At 42.5% G+C, this 24,169-nt stretch overlaps 1 protein-coding gene across 1 annotated transcript; it reads left to right on the top strand.

Moving 5' to 3' along the window:
* The first annotated feature begins 16 nt into the window (after positions 1-16).
* Positions 17-17,297, top strand: SMIM20 (small integral membrane protein 20). Its single transcript, XM_008993509.6, has 3 exons — positions 17-188; positions 15,828-15,884; positions 16,621-17,297. Exons 1-3 carry the CDS (start codon positions 80-82, stop codon positions 16,656-16,658), a joined length of 204 nt encoding a protein of 67 aa, XP_008991757.5. The 5' UTR covers positions 17-79; the 3' UTR covers positions 16,659-17,297.
* The last annotated feature ends 6,872 nt before the right edge of the window (positions 17,298-24,169 follow it).

Below are 24,169 nucleotides of genomic sequence, written 5' to 3'. Positions count from 1 at the left end.
TCACGGCCCGACTTTTGGTAGCCAGGTTTCCGAGAGTGCGAGGCGGTCGGCGGGTCAGGGCAGCCCCAGGCCCGGCGCCATGTCCCGGAACCTGCGCACCGCGCTCATTTTCGGCGGCTTCATCTCCCTGATCGGCGCCGCCTTCTATCCCATCTACTTCCGGCCCCTAACGAGATTGGAGGAGTACAGTGAGTGACCTCTTACCCCGCGCGGTGACCTGACCCCCGCAACACACATCCCTCTCCGTGAGTTCCACGTGGTGCCGTGGAAAGAACCTGGACGAGGGTCAGGGAGAGCATGGGTTCGAATCCCGCCGTGTGCAGCTTTGTGACCGTGGACAAGTTGCTCAACCTCTAGGACCCTCAGCATCCTCATCTATTAATGTTCATAACCACATCATTTGTAATAAAATGCCGAGCCTCCTGTGAGACTCAGGTGGTCATGTATATGAAAGCAGTCCACACATAAGTCGACGCTAAGTATTAGTTCATAGTTACAGTTAAAATTCACTGAATGCCTTTTATACATCAGGTTAGGCACACTTTGGATCGTTTGATTTGCACAAGCTCACCTTGAAGTATATATGTAAAACATACCCATTTTACAAACGAGGGCACTGAGGCTCAGAGGTTTTATAACGTGCCCAAGGTCACACAGCAAGTAAGTGGCAAGGCAAATATGTACCACCCCAGGCCTCTGTCCAGAGTCTCCTGTGAGCACGCAGGCTGGGAATGGTGACTGGGGAGGCAGATGGAACCCTGATTATCGTGAGTGGAAAGGTGCTTTTACTGCACTTCATTTCCACTCCCAAAGATGTTTTTTGAGCGGGACCTTTTCAAACCCAAACTGTTAACCCGGGATTTTTAGTTTTTTTCTCTCCTTTTCCCTCAAATCGTGTTTCCAATTCTGCTGGCTTCCTTCGTTTTAAGCCAGTTGCTCATATGGTAATGGTGAATCTCCCGGGAGTAATTTTCCTTCTTAATCATTCCAGTTGTATCATTATAAAAGCCAAACTCGCCTTCCTTGAGACCTATACCTCAGCAAGGATTGACACTTTGATACATCTGAAACCATCTGTCAGAGAGAAAATATTAGGCATTAGAGGCCCATTTTGTTCACCAGGAAACCTGAATCATCTTGAAGATGGAAGAGAGCCAACCCTGCCCCTTGGGAATATTAACGGACATTGAACGCTTGGCGAATTGAAGGCGAAGTCTCCGTGTAAACGATCTACCCATTATAAATGTTACAGCAGTTGGTTTCTGGAGGCAGAGCCTTTTAAGTACACACTCAGATTTCCCTGTAGCTTCTTTTTATCAGCCAAGACTGAAATGGCCTCTGTGTATTCTGCCTTCCAGCTTATCTGCATGCACCATGCTTGGGAGTAAGGTGGGCTGTGTGGGGCCCTATGGAATCTATTTTCCTCATCCTTCATGGACGCCTGCCCCAGGAGATCATATTGAGGACACTAGAACTTGGGACAGAGGGTCTATTTTGCATCCCATTGGAAAAGTCAGTTCTGAAAACTAGAGCTGTGGTTTTCATCTAGGGGTGATTTTGTCCCTCAGGATATTTGGCTCAATCTGGAGACATTTTTGCTTGTCACAACTTGGGATGGCGGGGACATGAGTGTTGCTACTGGTATCTTGTGGATAGATGCCAGGGATACTACTAAACTTTTTGTCACAAGATAGACCCTGTGACAAAGAATTCCCCAGTTTAAAATTCAAGTGGTGCCTTGGTTGAGAAACCCTGCTTGAGATGAGATGGTCAAGATATGGGCCAGTAACAGGCTTCTAGAGATACTCCAGAATCTGTGGCTGTCTGAATGCCTTGAGACAGACAAATCAGGAGATGTTCATCTGTAGGTGAACATTTAGTGAATGTAACTATAATATCTGCATTTTTTGTGTTTGTGTGAGGAACTGGGATGTTGAAAAGTAAAAAAAGGAGAGAAGGAGAGGAAGAAAGAGGAAGAAAAAGAGGGAGAGAGAACAGGAATATTGCTTCATTCTAAAAATGGGTATTAATAATGGCCGATCAATATTTTGTATATTTAAAATGGAGAGCTCTATAAATATTTATTGAGTTTACTTGTTCTGGATCTGAGTTGAAGTCCTGGATATCCTTATTAATTTTCTGTCTCGTTGAGTCTAAATCTCGTTATGGGTCTTATGTATCTGGGTATTAAGATCTCTTATTGTTGCATTGACCCTTTTACCACTGTATCTTTGTTGCTTTGAAATCTATTTTATCAAATGTGAGAATTGCAACTCCTGCTTTTTGTTTATTTATTTATTTTTGCTCTCCATTTGGTTGGTAAATTTTTCTCCAACCCTTTGTTTTGAGTCTTTGTGTATCTTTGGATATACCATTAGGTTTTGGCTGTATCTTTTGATTGGGGGATTTAGTCGATTTAAATTTAGGGTTACTGCCATTTGATGTTAACTGGCTATTTTATCCATTCGTTGCTGTCAATTCTTCTTTATGTTGATGCTCTTTACTTTTTGGTATATTTTTAGAAAGGCTCATACTGGTTATTCTTTCTATGTATAATGCTTCTTTCAGAAGTTCTTGTAAAGCAGGCCTGGTGGTAATAAAATCTCTGAGTACTTGCTTGTTCATAAAAGATTTTATTTTTCCTTCAATTGTGAAGCTTAGTTTGGCAGGATATGAGATTCTAGGCTGAAAGTTCTGTTCTTTAAGTATGTTGAATATTGGCCCCCACTCTCGTCTGGCTTGTAGGGTTTCCTCTGAGAGATCTGCTGTAAGTCTAATAGGCTTCCCTTTATGGGTAACCTGGCCTTTCTCTCTTGCTGCCCTTAGTATTTTCTCCTTCGTTTTGATCCTGGTGAATCTAACAATTATGTGCCTTGGGATTGCTCTTCTTGAGGAATATCTTTGTGGTGTTCTCTGTATTACCTGGGGTTGAATAGTGTCCTGCTTTGCTAGATTGGGAAAATTTTCCTGGATACTATCCTTAAAAGTATTTTCCAGCTTGGATTCATTCTCTCCATCACATTCAGGTACACCAATCAAACGTAGATTGGGTCTTTTCACATAGTCCCATATTTCTTGGAGACTTTGCTCATTCCTTTTCATCCTTTTTTCTCTATTCTTGTCTTGTCGTTTTATTTCATTAAGTTGGTCTTCGACCTCTGATATCCTTTCTTCTGCTTGATCCATTCTGCTATTTAAACTTGTGCATATTTCACTAAGTTCTCATGTTGTATTTTTCAACTTTGTTAGTTCATTTATATTCCTCTCTATATTGTCTATTCTTTTCAGCATTTAGTCAAACCTTTTTTCAAAGTTCTTAGTTTCTTTACATTGGGTTAGAACAAGTTCTTTTAATTCCCAGAAGTTTCTTATCATCCACCTTCTGAAGCCTACTTCAGATAATGGAACACAGTCCTTTTCCATCAGGGCTTGTTCCGTTGCTGATGAGGAACTGCAATCCCCTGTAGAGGGAGATGGGTTCTGATTTTGGGTATGCTCGGCCTTCTTAGGCTGGTTTTTTCCCTTTATTATAAATTTATCCATCTGTCATCTTTACAATTACCGCCTTTCTAATTAGGTTTCTGAGTCGACGTTCAATTTATTGATTCCCAGTGCTGGGATTCGAGCAACCCACTGCACCGGCCACAATAGCAGCAATAAGACTGATGGTGCTCTTCTGCCCGGGAATCTCTGGTCTGGCTTCCTTCTTGAGTCCGCAACAAGCGGCTCTGCCTTCCTGGAGCTCCAAACACTGGTCAGTAAGGGAACCAGTCTCGTTTACTCTGCATGAAGAGCTGCCGCACCAAGGTGCCGGCAAAACCGCTGCGCCGGCCACAAGAGTCACGCTGGCGACCCGTGGGGCTCCTCCACTAGAAATCTGCTGGTCTGTGAGCGATGAAAATTCATCTGAAAGTGTGGCGTCCTCTCGTTCTCTGAGCTTTCACTGGGAGCTACAATCCTGAGCTGTTAGTGATCAGCTATCTTGGATCTCTCTCCCTGCATTTTTAACTGGAAGACAGTCTGTTGTGCCTTCCCACTTTCCTGTCCTTTTTTTTTTTTGGAAAAAAAAAAAAGTCTCGCTGTCAGGCTGGAGTTCAGTGAGCTGATCTTTGCGCACTGCAGTCTCTGCCTCCTGGGTTCAAGCGATTCTCCTGCTTCAGCCTCCTAAGTAGCTGGGATTACTGGCTCCCACCACCACACTAGCTAATTTTTGTATTTTTTTGTAGAGACGGGGTTTCGCCATGTTGGCTAGGCTAGCCTCAAACTGCTGACCTCAGATGATCTGCCCGCCTTGGCCTCCCAAAGTGCTGGGAGTACAGGTGTGAGTCACCGCACCCGGCCTCTGGTTGCTCGCTGCACCCTTTGCCTCCCAGGTTCAAATGATTCTTCTGCCTCAGCCTCCTGAGTAGCTGGGACTCCAGGCTTGTACCACCAGTCCTGGCTAATTTTTGTATTTTTAGTAGAGACAGGGTTTTGCCATGTTGGCCAGGCTGGTCTTGAACTCCTCACCTAAAGTCATCTGCCTGCCTCAGCCTCCCAAAGTGCTGTGATTACAGGCGTGAGCCATCACGCCCAGCAACTGATTCTTTAAACATGTAAATATTGCTGAACAGGTAATATTTGTGGGAAGTTTACCTATGCCTGGCTCTCTTCTAAGCACTTCCCATATTTATTAACCCGTTTAGTGTTGCTAACAGCCGTTTGTGGCAGCTGCTATATCATCATCCCCATTTTATATGTGGACAAACTGAGGTGTGAAAGAGGTGAATTATTTGCACAAGGACTCACAGCTGATGAGACACAGATCTGGGACTTAAATTCGTATCCTTAATCCCTAAACCAAGACAGTATACTGCTTCTCTACGGGGGCAAGAAAAGGCAGTGAGGGATATGAGTGTCTACATAGCCTACAAGATGAATGACCTTCATGTAAGTTACTTCACCTCTCTGAGCCCTGCCTGTTTCCTTGTCTGTAGCAATGTAGTTCACTGGAGTGAATTTACAGGGTTTGGGGTGAATTAAATGAGGTAACAGGTATGAAACCTATTATAGTCTTATATTAGACATTTTATTAAAATGTTTACAAAATCATGAGCCACAAGGGCAGGAATGTGAGATGTGTAGATTTTAGCAGGTGGATAGGCCTGGAGCTGACTGACTTGGCAGTAAACTGGGGTAAGGTTTTCATCATCAGGTCCAAGGAACCCACTGTGTGGTTAGAGCTTCAACTCATTCCAACACATTCAACTAGCATTTATTTAGCATCTCACTCTCTTTTTTTTAAAAGAAACCTGGGCCAGGTGCGGTGGCTCATGCCTGTAATCTTAGCATTTTTGGAGGCCAAGGTGGGCAGATCATCTGAGGTCAGGAGTTTGAGACTAGCCTGGCCAACATGGTGAAAACCTGTCTCTACTGAAAATACCAAAAATTAGGCAAGCGTAGTGGCAGGTGCCTGTAATCCCAGCTACTCAGGAGGCTGAAACTGGAGAATTGATTGAACCCAGAAGGCAGAAGTTGCAGTGAGCCAAGATCTCATCATTGCACTCCAGCCTGGGCAACAAGAGTGAAACTCCATCCCCCCACAGAAAAAAGAAACCTAGTAATCCCTAGGTCCCTGGCACTGTGCTGGGTGCTGGCTTCACCTGACCAAGCTACCTGGTCAGTCACTTTCTCCCATCATGCTCTTGTCACCGTCATCAAACAGCCTGGTCAGTTACTTTCTCCCATCATGCTCTTCTCACCCTCGTCAAACAGCCTGGTCAGTTACTTTCTCCCATCATGCTCTTCTCACCCTCGTCAAACAGCCTGGTCCATCACTTTCTCCCATCATGCTCTTCTCACCCTCATCAAACAACCTGGTCAGTCACTTTCTCCCATCATGCTCTTCTCACCCTCGTCAGACAGCCTGGTCAGTCACTTTCTCCCATCATGTTCTTCTCACCCTCGTCAGACAGCCTGGTCAGTCACTTTCTCCCATCATGCTCTTCTCACCCTCGTCAAACAACCTGGTCATCACTTCCTTCCATAATGCTCTTCTCACCCTTGTCCTGTCCATTTCCCTCCACCCATTCCTGGGACTGAGCTGCTTCCATTGTGCCCCATCTACTACCCATTCTCTACCCAGAAGCCACAGTGGTCTTTTCTGGTGACTTTTGGTTGCTGGTTTCTATTTTATTTGCATTTGTGGTCATAGAATATGGACTATATGATTTCTATCTCTGACACTGGTCCAGATTTGCTCTGTGACCTTGTACAGGTCAATTTTTGTAAATATTCCCTGTGTGCTTGGAATGGTGGCTATTCTCTTATTGGGTACAGAGTTCTGTATCTGTGTATGTTAATTACAGATCAGGCTTCCTAATTCTGTTTGTATTTGGATGTCCTGTGGCCATGTTATTAGGCACATATATTCTAAAATATTCTGGATAATTTTTTCTAATTATCATTGTATATGAATTCTCTTTATCTCCACTGTTCTTCCCCATCTATATTTTATCTGATTTTATTGTGCTCCAAGATTTCTTTTTTTTTTTTTTTGAGACGGAGTTTCACTCTTGATGCCCAGGCTGAAGTGCACTGGCATGATCTCAGTTCACTGCAACCTCTGCTCTGTTTCCCAGGTTTAAGTGATTCTCCTCAGCCTCCCAAGTAGCTGGGATTACAGGTCCCTGCCACCACACCCGACTATTTTTTTGTATTTTTTAGTAGAGATGGGGTTTCTCCATGTTGGCAAGGCTGGCCACCTCAGTCTTCTGAAGTGCTGGGATTACAGGTGTGAGCCACCATGCCCAGCCCAGATTTCTTTTCATATTTTCCTAGCTTACCTGTTTCTCTCCTCATACATGCAGGCTTTGTTTGTCCTTAGGTGAGTATTTTAGAATGAACATTAACTAGATTTTTTTAATCTGACCTGATAATCTCTTGTAACTATTGGATTGGATTTGTTTTCATTTATTATGTTGACTGATATATTAGCATTTATTTTTCTCACCTTATTTTGTGTTTTTTATTTCTATGCTTCCTTTTTTCTTCTTTTCTGCCTCAAGCCTTCTTCATTCTTCTCCTGCCTCTACTAGTTTGAAAAATTTAAATTCTGTTTTTGTTCTTTCGTAATTAAAGTTTAGGGTTAGCCAGTATCTTTACCTTTGAACAATACAAGGTCCTTATAATGCCTTACCCTCAGCCCGTGCATCAAACATAGTATTTGAGTCCTGCCTGCTGCCTGTTACTCAGCAAATCAGTTAACACCGTCACTATTTTATATGGTCACTGAGAGTTTATCTTCACCCGTGTTTTTTACTCACAGACCCTTCTTACATCTCACTCCTTTCCAGTTTCAGTTTTCTTCCGTCTTACCTACATCTGTTGCTATTTCTTAGAATTTGTAACTGGGAAACCCTGTTTTTTGTTTGTTGGAAAATCTATAGAACTCCAGGTGCTGTGGTTTTTGAAAAGTTTGTTATACCATTTGTTCTCCAAATTTTATCATCTCACTTGCTGAATTACAGTGGTGCAATAACCCTTTGGTGTACAGCCACGCAGAGTTATTAAAGTACAGTCACGTGCTGCATCAAATTTTGGCCTGCGATAGACCACGAGTATGACAATGGTCCCATGAGATTATCACGGTGCTGAAAACTTCCTCTCACCTAGTGATGTCTTGATGATCCCGACCCTGTGTGGGCCTAGGCTAATATATGTGTTGTATCGTAGTTTTTCACACAAAAGTTTAAAAAGGAAAAAGTAATTTGAAAATAGATGCCTATACAGTAAACATACAAAGAAAATATTTTTGTACAGCTGTACATGTTTGTGTTTTAAGCTAAATGTTATTATAGGAGTCAAAAAGTTTTAAAAATTAAAACGTTTATAAAGCGAAAAAGTTAGCTGAGGTTAATTTATTACTGAAGAAAGGAATTTTAAAAAATAAATGTAGTGTAGGCTGCCTGTAATCCCAGCACTTTGGGAGGCCAAGGTGGGAGGATCACGAGGTCAGGAGATTGAGACCATCCTGGCTAACATGGTGAAGCTCCATCTCTAATAAAAATACAAAAAATTAGCCGGGCATGGTGGCACATGCATGTAGTCCCAGCTACTTGGGAGGCCAACGCAGAAGAATAGCTTGAACCTGGGAGGCAGAGGTTGCAGCGAGCTGAGATCACACTGCTGCACTCCAGCCTGGGCGACAGAGGGAGACCCTGTCTCGAAAAATAAATGAATAAATGAATAAATAAATAAATAAATGTAGGTTAGCCTAAGTGTGCAGTGTGTATTTAGTCTGCAGCAGTGTACAGTAATGTCCTAGGCCTTCACATTCCCTCACCACTTACCCAGAGCAATGCCCAGTCCTGCGGATTTCATCCATGGTGAATATCCTATATGGGTGTGCCATTTTGAAAACCTTTTAAGCAGTGTCTTCACCGTACCTTTTCTAGTTTAGCTATGTTTAGATGCACAAATCCTTATCGCGTGTTACAGTTGCCTGCAGTTTTCAGTACAGTACCATGCTGTACAGGTTTGTAGCCTCGGAACAATAAGCTATATCACATAGCCTGGGTGTGTAGTAGGCTATGATGACTAGGTTTGTGCAAGTAAACTCTGTGATGGTCGCACAACAATGAAATCACCTAAGGACGCATTGCTCAGAATGTGCTCCCACAGTTGAGCAACACAGGACTGTAAGTAAGAGCGGTGATCACATTCACTCTTTACAAGCACCCCTCTGATTGATTGTATGTGAACTAGAAGCTGCAAGGGTCAAATCTGGGGACAGGAAGGCTAGGAACAGGAAGGCTCTATTTCCTATGACCTCAGGGAGAGGTGACTATAGCCTAAACCAGAGTTGTGGCTATGGGAGTGGGGAGAAATGATTGTATTTGGGAGCCATATTTAAGAAGCAAACTGGTAGGTGAGGTGGCTCATACCTGTAATCCCAGCACTTCGGGAGGCCGAGGCAGGAGGATGCCTTGAGCCAGGAATTTAAATCAGCCTGGACAACACAGCAAGACCCTGTCTCATTTTAAAAAAGAAAAGAAGTAAACTTTGCAGGGGTTTGTGGTTGATTATTCACAGGGCAAAGAAAGAGAATGTCACCCAGTGTTCTGGCTTCAGCAGCTGAGGTGGTGTAGATGCTGGTCATTAGCTAGAAAACACAAGAAGGAATTGTTTTTAGGGGTGAAAAGACAAGTTAGTTCACTTTTGGGCATTTAGGTAGCTTTTGAGGTTGAGGTAGCTCATGTGCTCTTGGAGATTTCCCATAGACAATGGGATATACCAGTCTGGGGCTGCCACGCTGGATGTGAACTATAGCTGGAGGTGGGGAGTCATCTGCACCTGGCGGGGAACCAGGTCACTGCAGTAGGTAAGGATTCCCAGGCAGCATTCAGATATTGTCAGGGATAAGCTGGTCCAGGACAGTGTACTGGAGAACAACAGTGTCAGAAGAACTGAAGAACAGGCAGTCAGAGGAAGAGAAATGCCCTCCAAGGAGACTAAGGAGGAGTGGCTAGACAGGATTAAAACCTGGAGAGGCTGCAGCCACAAGCCCCATAAAGACAGCTCTTCATGAAAAGGGAGTGTGGTCAGCAGGGTTAGGCTGCTTACAGACAGTAAAAGAGTTAAGTGAAAATATCTCTTCTATTTAACAGAAAGAGGTTAAAGTGATTGGTTATGTTGTTAAACATGCTTTCAGTGGTTTGGAAGTAGGCAGAAGGCAGGTTCCGGTGGATTGAAGAGTAAATAGTGTGTTAAGCTGACTATTTAAAGATGTTTGGCTGTATGCAGAGGAGAATGGCAAAGTCATATATCCAGTAGGTCACAGGTTCTGGGAGGAGTTTTGGTTTTAGTTTTGACTGGGCGAGATGGAGGGCCAAGAAAGTCTTGGACAGAGAAAGTTGCTGAAAAGAGCAGACAATCTAGAGTGGGAGGTAGCATGGGATTCTGAGCTCAGGTAGAGGAAAGAGCCTTGGACCAAAGGCAGGGCACCTCTCCCACCAGCTCAGGTGGAAGGATGGTGTGGATGCTGCCTTATCCAGGTTTGATGTGGGCAAGTTTTGGGTACTTCCAGGTGATGGTGTCTATTCTCTGTGATATAGGAAGTCAGGCCATTTATGAGTAAGAGGCACCAACTCTGGGCCAGCCTCTCCCTCCTTGGAACACTGTCTTCCCTGGGCCTCTCCACCATGGAAAGTCCTTCTAGGTTTGCTCTTTTGCTCCTGCCTTTCAGCTACTCCTGTTAGCATTGCTTGTTAGGTTTTTCCTTCTGACCATCCTTATACATTTCATTCCCCAGGATTCTGAGACTACTGGGCAGAAGCCCTTCATTCTTGGATGGACAGGCTAGACGCCTAGTCCCTGAGAACTGGGTTACTGGTAAAAGCAAGACTTAGGGCCAGCAACTGGTAAGGCCGACCATGTACAGCCAAGTGTCAGATCAGTTCGGGCCCTTTAGCTGTGTCAGCATGGGTAGGGGGACAGATAGTTTCCAGTATGTCTGTAATGCTGGAACAAGCATACAGGCAGCAGAAAAGAAGGGGAAGCCTGCTTAGGTAAAACAAAGCCAAGGAGGTCTTCCATGGTTGCAAAGCAGGCAACCACTATCACCAGACTGCCTTACTGGATTTCATTTTGGCATTCAGTGTGATCTTCAGCTCTTCCATTAACTCAGCAAGGCTCTCCTAAGTGTTATGTGGAGCACAAGGTCAGTTCTCTCTGTGATAACTCAAGTACTGAAATGAGTGCTGGGCAGATGATGGCATTAGTGGGTCAGTGACCCAAAACCAGAAAAGTCTGGGTACAGTTCTGCTGTACTTCTGGAGGGAGTCCCAGACGCTTTTTAGCTTTTACCCTGTTGGCATAGCCTGTTTTGTCTCAAAAGGCCTCAGTTAGGGAAGAGCACAGTTAGGCTCATTTGTCTTTGTTTCCTGGAACTAGACAGTGACCCTGAATATGGCCTTTTATAAATTACATGCCTTTGAGGCCAGCTTGTGAAATTAGACAGAATAAGATCATTTTCTGTGATCATCCTCATTTTAAATTTTAATTGGATGTTCAGAAGCATAAAATCATAGGGTTTTGGCAGAAGGAGCTTGAGCTCATTTTTGTCCGCTCATTTAGTGACTTGTCCAAGGTTACTCGGCACGTTAGTTGCTGCATGGACACTAGACCCTAACTCCCCTGACCTTGTCTGTACTTAATGCCCTGTCTCATGATGCCTTGAGACAGTAAAGAATGTTCAACAGCCAGTCAAGTGCAAGGCCATGGGGGAGGGCTGTGAGGCCTCAGTTCTGCTCCTTCTCAGCCGTTCCATTTCTGCTGCGCCTCGCTGGCCCTGCTCTAAAGGATGCTATGTCCAGGCAGGACAGGGTCCTGGAAATCATCTGATGCAGAAAGAATCCTTACCTTGTAAGAACATTTACCTTATTATATGCCACGCACTTAGAATATGCTTTTCATTCCTTTCAACATGTAATCGAATGAAATACACAGGCAGACTGGGTCTTATTTTCCAACTGGCATCGCACAGTTCCCTGGATTGAAACAGGCTCTGGTGAGGAAACAGACATGTTTACACTGTTGGGAGGAGTGCAGTGCTTCAGGGGGTCACGTGTTCCCCTTCAGCCAACTGGGTCACACTTGCTCCTGTGGTCATATGGCTTCCCCTTGGCCCCTGGTTCACACTCGCTGTCAGTGAACCTCCAGTTCTGGAATACCCCAGAGGCAGGTAGGACGTGTGTCTAGGTAACAGCAGCAACATGGGTGCACTGAAAAGCTTTTTTTAAAAAATAATTTTTTATTTACTCCTTTTTAAAAGATAGCTACTTTGAAATAACCACCATGGAATAGTCAGAATGGTGTTGGACTTTCTTGTGGGTGTTTTACAGTTATGTAAAAAGAAACTCAAGCTTGGGTAGCCTGAGGCAGCAGAATCTCTTGGACCTGGGAGGCAGAGGTTACAGTGAGCCGAGATCATGCCACATTGCATTCCAGACTGGGTGACAGAGCAAGACTCCATTTCAAAAAAAAAAAAAAAAAAAGAAACTCAAACTGACCAAAGATCCAAGAACAGTGCAGTAAATTTCTGTATTATCCTTCACCTTGATGCACCAGTTGTTAACATTTCTCACATTTGCTTCCTCTCCCTGTATATCACATATGTAGATACATACATATATACTGACAGTTATATGTACCATGTATTGATATTATTACTGTTATTTTGCTGAACTATTTGAGAGTAAGTTGAAGACATCGTGAGCTTTCTTTTCCTAAACACTTCGGCCTGTGTTTCCAAAGAACAAGGACGTTCTCTTATGTAATCACAATATAGTTTCCAATTTAGGAAATTTAATACTGATACAGTGCCATTATAGGTTGAGCGTTTCTCATCTGAAAATAGAAAATGCTCCAAAGTCTGAAATTCTTTGAGCTCCAAAATGACAGCACAAGTGGAAAATTCCACACATAAGTACTTAATATCAATTTTGTTTCATGCACAAAATTATTAAAAACATTGTATAAAATTATCTTCAGTCTATGTATATAAGATGTATAGAAACAAATGGATTTCATGTTTAGACTTGGATCCCATTCCATCTTGTTATATACATATGCAAATATCCCAAAATCTGAAAAAAATCCTAAATCCAAACCAATTCTGTTCCCAAGCAGTTTTGGATAAAGGATATTCAACTTGTATGGAATATACAGCACACATTCCAATGTTGCCATTTGTCACAATTCAAGATGTCAGTTGCCTTTATTTCATTTATTGTTTTTCTTTTTTGAGACGGAGTTTTGCTCTTTTGCCCAGGCAGGAATGCAGTGGTGTGATCTCGGCTCACTGCAACCTCTACCCGGCCAGGTTCAAACAATTCTGCTTCGGTCTCCCAAGTAGCTGGAATTATAGGCACCTGCCACCACGCCCCACTAATTTTTGTGTTTTTAGTAGAGACAGGGTTTTGCCACATTGGCCAGGCTGGTTGAACTGACCTCAAGTGATCCGCCAGCCTCAGCCTCCCAAAGTGCTAGAATTACTGGCATGAGCCACCGTGCCCTGCCGAGTTGCTTTTAACTGTTTATTGGCAAGAGGAAATGGGGAGGTAGGTTCCGACCGAGGTCATACCCTGCACCAGCTTTCATCTCCTTTTTTATTTTAGGTTTCTATGTGCTGGTCCTCCACTAGAGCACCCTCAGTGAGTAATCTGAAGACTGCTGAGGGAGCTTGGCTATCCTGCATTGTGTGCATTGTTATAAATGTTCAAGCAACAAGTCACACAGTCGATTTATTTCCTGGTGTGTACATTTAATGCAAGGATATGTTCTTTTGTCTTCAAAGACTTAAACATTATTAGTTAGATTATTTTACTACCATAGAAAATTCAGCCAGTCTGCATGTATTACTAGTTTTAATAACACCCTTTGGCCCCTTGACTAGAGATAACAATCCTCAATTAAAACTACAAATCACACCACTGCCTTAGCACCAGGGGGCAGAGTCGGGCTTGCTGAGACACTGGAGTGGGGAGTTTTTTTAACCCAGTGTTCCATAGTTGTGTTTACATCATTTCACTCGTGATAGAAATGTGCTCACTACTGAAGCTGGTAATAAGCTTATCTTGACTTGTTTACATAGTGAAACCCCTGACTTCTGCCATTACCCTATTCCTGAGGTTTATATGCATTTGCTGTTTTCCAAAGATAGGGAAATAGAAACTTACTGTCAACCTCAATCAAGATGCACTGCTAAATCATGAGGGACTAGTTTCTGTTTTCCTTTCAGCATATCCTGCATTCACAAATAAAGTGTCTTTGTGTTATATCATGAATTTACATAAGACTGCTTTGGCCTCAGAGTATTCATAAAACATTAACGGATTAAGGAACCAGGGGATGTAGATAGGATGCTAATACCTGGTTATCATCTGGTAGGAACTGGCCCAGCAAAGTGGTTTAAATTTCCTGACCAAGCCAAACTGCAGAGGTGGTTGCGTTAGGACAAGAATTATAAAGAGATTATGGGCTATTTAAAATAAATCTTCAGCTTCTCTTCAACCTCATTAGCAATTAGCAAGAAAGTGTGAAGACAGGGATTCCTTTCTCTTCACTTGGTTCTCCATTGCATCATAAGAGGCTGGAACACAATTAGGCATTCTGTCCTTGCCACCAAAAGTCAGCTTCCTTTGATGCTTGGCAGCTTGCCAGCTTCTTTTGCTTTGCAGTACCTGCCTCTTGGAGAACCTGACTCCTGGTGTTTGGTACACCAGGACGTCTGATTTTGTTAAATCTCTATGTTGAGAACGCTTTCTGATAATTATTTTTAAAATTCAGATCTCCCCTCCATAGTATCAGAAAATAGAGCTTTTAGTTAGATATAGAAAATTATTTCTGTTTTCACTCCTGACAAGACTGATGACTGTTGGTTTTTACATGTTGGCATCTTCCAAGAGCATGTTCGAGACATCCATAGTTTGAGACTTATATGTTGTTAGGATGGTGGGGCTCAGTTCAACCATGATTTAATATCTTAAGAAATGAGAACACCTCTTGTGTTGAGTTATTTCAGAAAGTCCAACACTTTAGAGGCTCCATGGTATCCACTCTAGATGGAAGAAATCTTTTTGTTTCTCTTGAGAGAGTTTTGGTTGCCATTCACCTGCTACTTTGCAGAGAGGAACACTGAAACCTTCGGGTAATTGGCCTCAGTATCCAGTCTTCTCTCTGTCCCTTAGACTCGGATAGCAGGACTCCCACAATCCCCATTGCCCAGTGTTTTATTTGCCACAGCAAAACTTAGTATTGACAAAACTGTCAGGTCGGTCATTTAGGATTGACTTTCTGTCACATGACTAGAGAGGCAAGTTCAATGAATATTAGCTTTGGCCAAACCTGTTTCTTGTACCTTTATGTTTGTGTAACTTTATGAGAATCCAGAGGCCAAAATAAGGAAAATGCCCAATACTAAATAAGAGCTAAATGTGGATTTAAAGAAACACTGTCAGCCTGATTGAAACAAAGGTCCGATTACAACATTTAATTACTATAATTTAGTGGTAAACATCCTTTGGCTCTAAGGCTTTTTCCTGAAAAGCTGCCATTTGTTTGTCAAGATACTTAAAATAATAACTCTTTGTTTTTACAGACCTTGGGTTTATTCTAAACCACTTAGATGTGTCAGAGTGCTTTAAGCCGGCAGATAGGAAATGCCCAGTTTCTCTTGGCCCTTGCCTGTTGGACATCTCCACAGAGACTGGCTTAGTTGCTGTCACTACAATGCGCTTACTAATTGGCACAGCACCTGCAATCAATTAGGGAAGCTTCAATTATCCAAACCAAAGCCACCCACCCAAAGATTAATTTTCTGCTCTATTTCCTATCAAAAACATAGCATATTTAGCTCCGAGTCTAGTCCTTCAGTGGAGCGCATTTTAGACATATGAACTACACGGTTTTCTTAATTGTACTTGTTCCTTCGGTTCAGCAGCTTTCCCCTCGTGATACCACGCCCACCAGTTCTTTCAAAATTGTTCTTTTTGTTGTTGTTGTTTTCTTGTCTTTCCAAAATGCTGAGATCATAAAGAAAAGATGTTAGTTGGGGAGCTTTTCTTTTGAAGTATGGATTTCTTTATTCTTTTGAAAACACCCAATCTCTCTTGCATTTTAGGATCTAACTTCCACAACCTAAAAGCTTCGCAGAATAGCATATCTGAATTTAACAGCACTCATAAATACTGTTTTCTAATTGTCCCATGTCATTGGCCCATGTAAATACAAAGATTTCTTCCTCCCCGCCCCCTTCTAATGAATGACTTTTCTGTTGTGTTTCTCAGAGAAGGAACAAGCCATAAATCGGGCTGGAATTGTTCAGGAGGATGTGCAGCCACCAGGTAAACTGGAAAAAAGAAAATCAAAACCAAATCTCATTTATATTACTGTGTTGTGTGGTTTCTGTGTGTTTGCCTTGGCATGGAGAGTGGGAAAATGCCTTTTAGCTTAGAAACAAGATGGTGATTTTGCTATTTATTTCTCAACAGTTGCCATTCATAGATGCCACCCAAGACGTCCTTCTAATATTTCACTCCAGAATACTTTTTTCTCATTTGCCAGGTTCCTCTTTCCCATTTGATAAGAGGGCATAAAAATGTTAACAAGTGTGTGATTAGATATGAGACGTGAAGAGCTGTTTGGCAGACTTATTTACCAAGCACCTATTTAAACACTACACTCATGGGAAAGGAGTGTTTACTTGTCAGCTGTTTGAATTGATGTGGGGTTCTGCTCTGCACAAGGGCTAAAAAGCTCCCTTTATGGCTGAATGGTTAGTTCCTTTAAGAGGATCCAAGTTAGCCAAGAATAAGAGGTTTCTTGTTTATTCACCAAAGCTCTTGTAATCTGTGGCAACGTTCTTTTTTATTTATTTTTTAACTAGGCCAGATGTATGTCTTCCTGTTATGGGGCAAGTCCCTTATGACTGCCATGGCTTCCTGGCCTGCTCGCACCATCTTAAACTACACTGTAAATTGCACAGCTCAATTCTGGTGTCATTTTGTTTGTTTAGGGTGGAGGAAAGTGATAGGACATTTAAAAATGAATCCTGTGTTTTGTTCCTGTTTCTTTCCATAGGGTTGAAAGTGTGGTCTGATCCATTTGGCAGGAAATGAGAAGGCTGTCACCAGCTCTGATTTAGAAAGGAGATTTCTTCATACTTTTATTCTACATGGAATACAGTCACCGCACCAGAGAATGGTGGCTGGAGGAGAAAACTCTGTAATGCCATAAATAAGTGCTTGTAATAAAAGACTGTGCACAAGGATTAATATGTCCCTTCTTAAGTATCAAAAGAACTCTGGAACAAATTATACCATTAGGAAGGTTTTCATGATTCAGTTGATTTTCCAAAAATGAAACTGTCTCACCCAGCTGGGTTTGGAGCAATCTGCTTATTATTCTGTCATTACCACTTACCCAAGCGAGCTGTGATATGAATACACGCAACCAGTGGGCTCGGGAAGGTCCGGGTCTATTTTGCCATCTTCCAGACGAGAGATTTCAGTCGAAAACTGCCATGCTGAGCTGCCTTATGGAGCTCTTTGGAAATGTTCAAGTTGATAAAGCTCTTTGAGGACAAGGTACTTTGTGCTGTTTAAGAATAAACAGCTTCACCACCTCATTCTGAAGATTGCGCCATGTTGGAAAATAAATATGAAGCAAGTCAAACTGGATGCATACACTTGTGTAGAACTCAATAATCAATTAACAGAAGTGAAAAATACATATTAAAATGATTTATTTCTACTTTGCAATGGTGTCTTTTTGTAAATCATCTTTTGTAAAGCAGTTAAATTATAGTGCCAAGAAGTACAATTTGACTAGATTATATTTGACTAGATATCTTGTGTGGTTCATCTGTTTGTACTCAGGTAAACATTTTAGAGGTAAATAACACATTTGTTGAGACAAATATTGAAGATTGATTCTCTACCAGGTACCTCACTAGGTACTGCCAAGATGAAAGACAGGTCGAGTAACCCTTATTCGGAAAACCTTGGGACCAGAAGTGTTTTGGACTTCAGATTTTTTTGGATTTATAAATATTTGCATATATATGATGAGACATTTTGAGGATGGGACCCAAGTCTAAGCATGAAATGTACTGATGTTTCACATACCTCATACACATAGCCTGGAGACAGTTGGATACAATATTTTAAAATAAACTTGTGCATGAAACAAACTTTTGACTACAACCATCACGTGAGGTCAGGTGTGGAATTTTCCACTTGTGTCATGTTGGTGCTCGAAAAGTTTCAGATTAGGGATGCTCAACCTGTTTTCCTTCTTTCCCTCCCTTTCCCTTCCTCCCTCCCTCCCTCCCTCCCTCCCTTCCTTCCTTCCTTCCTTCCTTCCTTCCTTCCTTCCTTCCTTCCCTCCCTCTGTCTAGCCTCTTACTAGATGATATGCTTCTGAAGTGGCACAGCTTTTTCGTTTTTATATCAGAGTGTCTTGCATGTTACTGTAGGCTGTCTATGAGCTGCCTGATGACATAGTTTGATTATTGTGAACCTGGAGTTTTCTTAACAGACAGCTGGCCCAATTATGTAATTACTGTGAAGACATAAGGTTGATAGTTGTAAAACCAAAGTCAACATTTTTGGTAGGCATTCCCTAACATTTAATTGGCTTACAGTTCACAATCCAGTAAAAGAAGTTGACTCATTAGGGGTACATTTGACCTTTTTTTTTGTTTGTTTGAAAGGGCACCAGGAAGTTATATAACCTCAAGTCAAACATTCTGTGGGAGCATGATTGAGATTTCTTTATGACTGAGGCGAGCGTGTGGTACCATCTGCTTTGGAAAATGTCCAGGCTAAAATGACTGTCTGAGTTCTGCAGAGAAGAACTATGGGGATTCGATTGACTGTCTTGGATGGAACAGACCCAGATTTGTCTCCACAAAGTGGAGTCTTTGTCCTGGGCCTGTTCCTGCCCTCAGTCCACCTCTTTGCAGAGATAAAGGGGCTGTCTGTCCTGCTTAGTTGCCTTGACGTTTATAAAAGGATCACTCTTCATGTTGCCAGAGGTGTAACTTTAGACTCTCTGCTGTCCACACGTGACAGAGGCCAAGTTGTAAGAGATGCTATTCATGAGGACTGACAGAGGGACTTGCGATTTATCCACGAGTTTCCCAGGTGTGCCCCCAAGATGATGACAGAAGCACTTGAAAGAGGGGGTCCTTAGTCAAATCCATTTAGGAAACAGAGTTAAGGTGGATTATGTTTATTTGCTTCGAATTTTTCTGATTTCCAAGAGAGGCATAACATTTCCCAAATGCATTTGATCACAGGGCAGTTCTTATAGATGATCTCCTGGGAGTCGGGAACAAGCAGCATCTTTTGGGGGAAGTCTTCCTTTATGTCAGAGATTCTTAAGCTTGTTGATCTCAGGACACCTTTATTAGAAATCCAGAAGTCCAAAGTGATTATGTGGGTTACATTTTTAGATATTTACTGTATCAGAAATAAAAACAAATTGGAAAAATGTTTATTAACTCATTTCAAAATATTAATAACAAACACATATAGGTTAAACTGACATTTTTGTGTGAAAAATTGATTTTCCAAGACAAAAAACAACTTGCAAATCTCATTAATGTCTGGCTTAACAGCAAACAGCTGGATTCTCACATCAAATGCTGCTGCATTCTACTTAGATGAAGAATAAAAACAGACAAAACCTACAGATAGAAGTCAGCATTGCGGGGAGGGACTGGGAAGGGGCACAAGCAGGGGTTCAGGGTGCTGTTGGGTTCTACTTTTCGATCTAGGTGCAGGGTTCCTGGGTGTGTGGAGTTTCTGAATATTCATTGAGCTTTACAAATACATTTTCTTTTCTAAATGTATGTTGCACTTCAATTTTTAAAAATTGGTTTTTTGTTCTTGATTTTCAGTGCAGAGGCTGGGCACAGTGGCTCATGCCTGTAATCCCAGCACCTTGGGAGATCAAGGTGGGCAGATGGCTAGAAATCAGGAGTTTGAGATCAGCTTAAGCAAATGGCAAAACAGCATCTCTATGAAAAATGCAAAAAATATTAGCCAAGCTTGGTGGCATGGGCCTGTGTCCCACCTACTTGGGAGGCTGAGTTGGGAGGATGGCTTGAGCCTGGGAGACGGAGGTTGCAGTGAGCTGAGATCATGCTGCTGCACTCCAGCCTGGGCGACAGAGCAAGACCCTGTCTCAAAAAAAAGAAAAAGAAAAAAAGTGAAGAGATGCATTTTAGAAGAAAAAGAGGTTGTATCTAATTGTAAAATCAGGGAAGGTTCTGGAGAACCATGTTGTTTAGTGGCAGGAGGGATGGTAAGATCCTGCGGAGTTTTGGGGAAAATTAGGGATCCTGTATGTAAGGTGCCTATTATAATATCTGGAACACTGCGGGGGCCAGGTTACTGACAGCTGATCAGAGATGGAGTAGCTGACACTTGAACAGAGCCATGGGAAGTGAGATTCAGACCTGCAGTGGGTGACAAAGGTGCAGTTTGAGAGCTGGCTTGGTTTGGGTGCAGGTGTGTGGAGAGATCACTCTAGCACGGGTGTTACCTGCCCTGTGCACCACCATATCCTCCCACCTGTTGTGGGCTTGGTGTAGAGTGGGCGCTTGGTCAGTATCTGGAGGGATAGAATCATTACATGATCAACCAAAATAATGAATGATTGGAGGAAGGGAATGTAGTTTAGGACCACCTGGTGGACTCCCTTAAATGTCAAGCTGATACTTACTTAACTTAGGAGACATGAAGCATTTTAAGTAGAAAGTGTTTTTGAAAACTTGAAAACAGCCAGTGTGCTTTTCCCAGAGCTGTTCTAATGACAGTGGTAGCCACAGCAGTTCAAGGCTGTGGACTGTCCCCAAAGAGCTAAATACAGAAGTGAAGAATATGCATTTAGACACTTTTGAATCTGATAGAGCAAAACTCAGGCTTGCATTTTGTATTTTTTTGTATTGTCAGATTTCTAATAACATTACTTTTTAGTATATTTTACAACATTCCATTATGGATTGATAGCTAGAAACAAACACAAAACTGCTCGGCCCCAGGTAGTTTGAGAAGCACTGACCTCAAGGATGGATCCCAGACAGTGTTTCCAGGTCCACACCAGTCCCAGGCTCACAAGTCCTGTGTGCTCAGCCCACTGAAAGAGTTCTAGCTCTCCTCCCTGGAGCCAGGATCCCAGCCAGAGGATGGCAACCAAGTCATTCTTCCTGGGATTGCCAGCTGATGGTAGTAGGTGGGTGGCCCTCACTCGTAAACCCTTCAGCTCTGCTTAGCGGTCTTCCTCCAGCTGTGATCACCTGAGCACACTGAGAAGAAGCGAGGAGTCACTGCTCCCCAGGAGACCTGGGGAACCTGGATATTGTTAAAACGCATGCTCTGAATGAAGAGATTCCCCAAACAGGCTTTGTGTGAGCAACATGGCTGTTTATTCACCCAGATGCGGGCAGGCTGAGTCCAAAAAGAGAGTCAGCAAAGGGCGGTGGGATTGCAGTTGGTTTTATAGGTTTGGGGTAGGTAGTGGAAAGTTACCGAAGTTACGGTTTAGGGTAGTTTTTTGCAAGCTGGGAGGGGGTCGTAGGGTGTGGAGTCACAAAATTGACCAAGGACAGTGACAAAGTCCAATGGCCTTCTCAACTGGGATGGGAATAAGGAATAGTAGAGAATGTCTCAAAATTAAGTAGGCACCCAGGGGTTGATCATTTCTTCCCCTTTTCATGGTCTTCCAGTTACATCAGATTTTCCAGGAACTCATCTGGAGTGTCCGTGCAGGTCACAGAGGTTAACATGGCATCCATGGGGCCATCAGCCTAAAACACCTTACAGATATAGAGACGCCAAAGCCTTCTCCCCCGGGAGTCTCTCTGTCACCACGTATGACTCCAATATGATACCAATCAATGAGGCAAGTTTTCCAGACTCCTGGTTGCAAGTGACAGAAAATGCAACCCCAAATGGTGCAAAAAATGCCATTCACTCATATGATTAGAAACTCCAGAGTCACGATCATTTTTTTTATTGTCACAATCAAACATGAAGTGAAAAAGTAATTATATCCTTGTCAGTGGTCTTAAAATGTACACATTTTTTTCACGTCTGAGACTGTTTCATAAATTGATAATCTTAGTTATTTTAAAAAAAAAAGCTTTGTGGCCAGGCGCAGTGGCTCACATCTATAATCCCAGCACTATGGGAGGCTGAGGCAGGTAGATCACGAGGTCAAAAGTGGAGACCAGCCTGATCAACACAGTGAAACCTTGACTCTACTTCAAAAATACAAAAATTGGCCAGGTGTGGTGGCACGCACCTGTAATCCCACCTACTCGGGAGGCTGAGGCAGGAGAATCACTTGAACCTGGGAGGTGGAGGTTGCAGTAAGTGAGCCAAGATCGTACCATTGCACTGGGTTAGAGAGTGAGACTGTCTCAAAAAAAAAAAAAAAAAAAAAAAAAAAAGAAAAGAGCTTTGTGGACAAAAATATTCATCATAGGATCTAACAGTTTGAAAACAATTTAAGTCTAGAACTATGGTAAATGTGTTTGATGGCCTATGAGATAGTCATTTAAAATGATGTTTAAATTTTACTTGTGCAGATTTTCTTTTAAAATATTTTTAAATAAGTCTGTATTATTTATAATGATATGCACATATATATCCTAACTATTCCTAAAAGTATGTTTACATGTGCATGTGTGTGTGTTATACAGTGTTAGGGATGGCAAAACATTATCAAATACTTATTCATTCATTAACTTTTCTTTCAATTTGACACAGTCTTACTCTGTTGCCCAGGCTGGAGTGCAGTGGCATGATTTTGGCTCACTGCAGCCTCTGCCTCCTGGGTCCAAGTGATTCTTCTGCCTCCGTCTCCTGAGTAGCTGGGATTACAGGCACGTGTCACTATCTCTGGCTAATTTTTGTGTTATTAGTAGAGATTGGGTTTCACCATGTTGGCTAGACTGGTCTAGAACTCCTGACCTCATGATCCACTTACCTCAGCCTCCCAGAGTGCTGGGATTACAGTCATGAGCCACAGAGCCCAGCCTCATTAATTTATCTGCTTATTAAACATTTACTGTGTTTAATCAATCTCAAAATAGATTAATGAAAATCAACCTAAAAAAAAATTAATAAAACTCATTATACCTAGAGCCTTCAAGCAAGAGTCATGCAGGGTTTCCTAGATAGTAACAGGCTTGACCTGTCCTGGTGAACATATTTCCTGGTGGAAAAAGATGCCCAATATCTTTTTCCCTCTCCCATGGTCACATCTACTTCTACCCTCCATTCTCACGTTTGCTCATCCCTCACCCACTCTATGTATCTGCTTGGGTGAAGCTGACTTCATCCCATGCTCCAGGAGTAAGCATGTGGTCTAAGTTTGGCCAATCAGAATACTGTGCAGACTCCTGGCCACAGGATTGGCTCCAGGATGAGCATGTGACCCAAACCAAGCTACTCAGGTCTAGTTAGAGTTAGTGTTGTTTGCCGGCTTTGTGGTCAGACTAGAGAAGCTCTGGTTTGCCAAAATTTGGAGCTGTTGGCAGCCATCTTGCCACCATGAGGGCAGAGCTGATTTGTGACTAACCCCAAAATAGAAGGGAGATAGAAACTGGGGCCCGATGTTATTCAGGCTTCCTGGATTCACTTGTGTCTGAAGCAAAGATATCCCTGAATTTAAAAATAAAGTTAATAAAGCAGAGTTAGTTTGAGACTAACATCAAAGTAGAAGAGAGACAGAAGCCAGGTCCTGATGTTATTCAGGCCTCCTGGATTCTCTTGTGTCTGAAGCAAAGATATCTCTGAATTTAAAAATAAAGTTAATAAAGTCCCTTTTTGTACCAATTTAGATTTTTTGTCACTTGTAATAAAAAAAAATTCTTAACAAGTATCTTAGTTCATTTTGTGCTGCTATAACAGAATGCCTGAGACTGGGTAATTTATAATGAACAGAAATTAATTAGGCTCACAGTTCTGGAAGCTGGGAAGTCCATTACTGAGGGGCCAGCATCTGGTGAAAGTCTCCCTGCTGCCTCATCCAATAGTGAAGGCCAAAGGGCAAAAGAATTTGGGTGGGGGCAGGGAAAGGGGCTGAATTCATCGTTTTATGAGGAACCCACTCCCATGATAATAGCATTAATCCATTCACGAGGGCTCTGCCCTCATGACCTGATCACCTCTTAAAAAGTCTTACCTCAAGCCAGGCACCATGGCTTACACCTGTAATCCCAGCACTTTGGGAGGCCAAGGAGGGCAGATCACCTGAGATCAGGAGTTCAAGAACAGCCTGACCAACATGGAGAAACCCCGTCTCTACTAAAAATACAAAAAAATCAGCCAGGCATGGTGGCGCATGCCTGTAATCCCAGGTACTCGGGAGACTGAGGCAGGAGAATCACTTGAACCCCAGAGGCGGAGGTTTCAATGAGCTGAGATCACCCCATTGCACTCCAGCCGGGGCAACAAGAGCAAAACTCCTTCTCAAAGAAAAAAAAAAAACAGGGAGAGGGATTGAGTGTCCAATACGTGACCCTTGGGAGGCATATTCAATACATAGCAACGAGGCATCTCCATTTTGTATTTCATTTTAACTATTTTTCTGAAATGTATTCCACAGGGCATAT

The sequence above is a fragment of the Callithrix jacchus genome, chromosome 3 (assembly GCF_049354715.1).
Source record: "Callithrix jacchus isolate 240 chromosome 3, calJac240_pri, whole genome shotgun sequence".
In the NCBI taxonomy this organism is placed as follows: Eukaryota; Metazoa; Chordata; class Mammalia; order Primates; family Cebidae; genus Callithrix; species Callithrix jacchus.
Note: the sequence above shows the minus strand (reverse complement) of the source record. Positions and strands in the feature narration are given on the sequence as shown.

Bases quoted from the DNA above. Each gene is read 5' to 3' on its own strand.
- SMIM20 (XM_008993509.6), top strand. From the start codon at position 80: ATGTCCCGGAACCTGCGCACCGCGCTCATTTTCGGCGGCTTCATCTCC. The intron at 189-15,827 runs GTGAGTGACCTC...TGTGTTTCTCAG, and splicing joins AACGAGATTGGAGGAGTACA to AGAAGGAACAAGCCATAAAT. The intron at 15,885-16,620 runs GTAAACTGGAAA...TTCTTTCCATAG, and splicing joins GGAGGATGTGCAGCCACCAG to GGTTGAAAGTGTGGTCTGAT.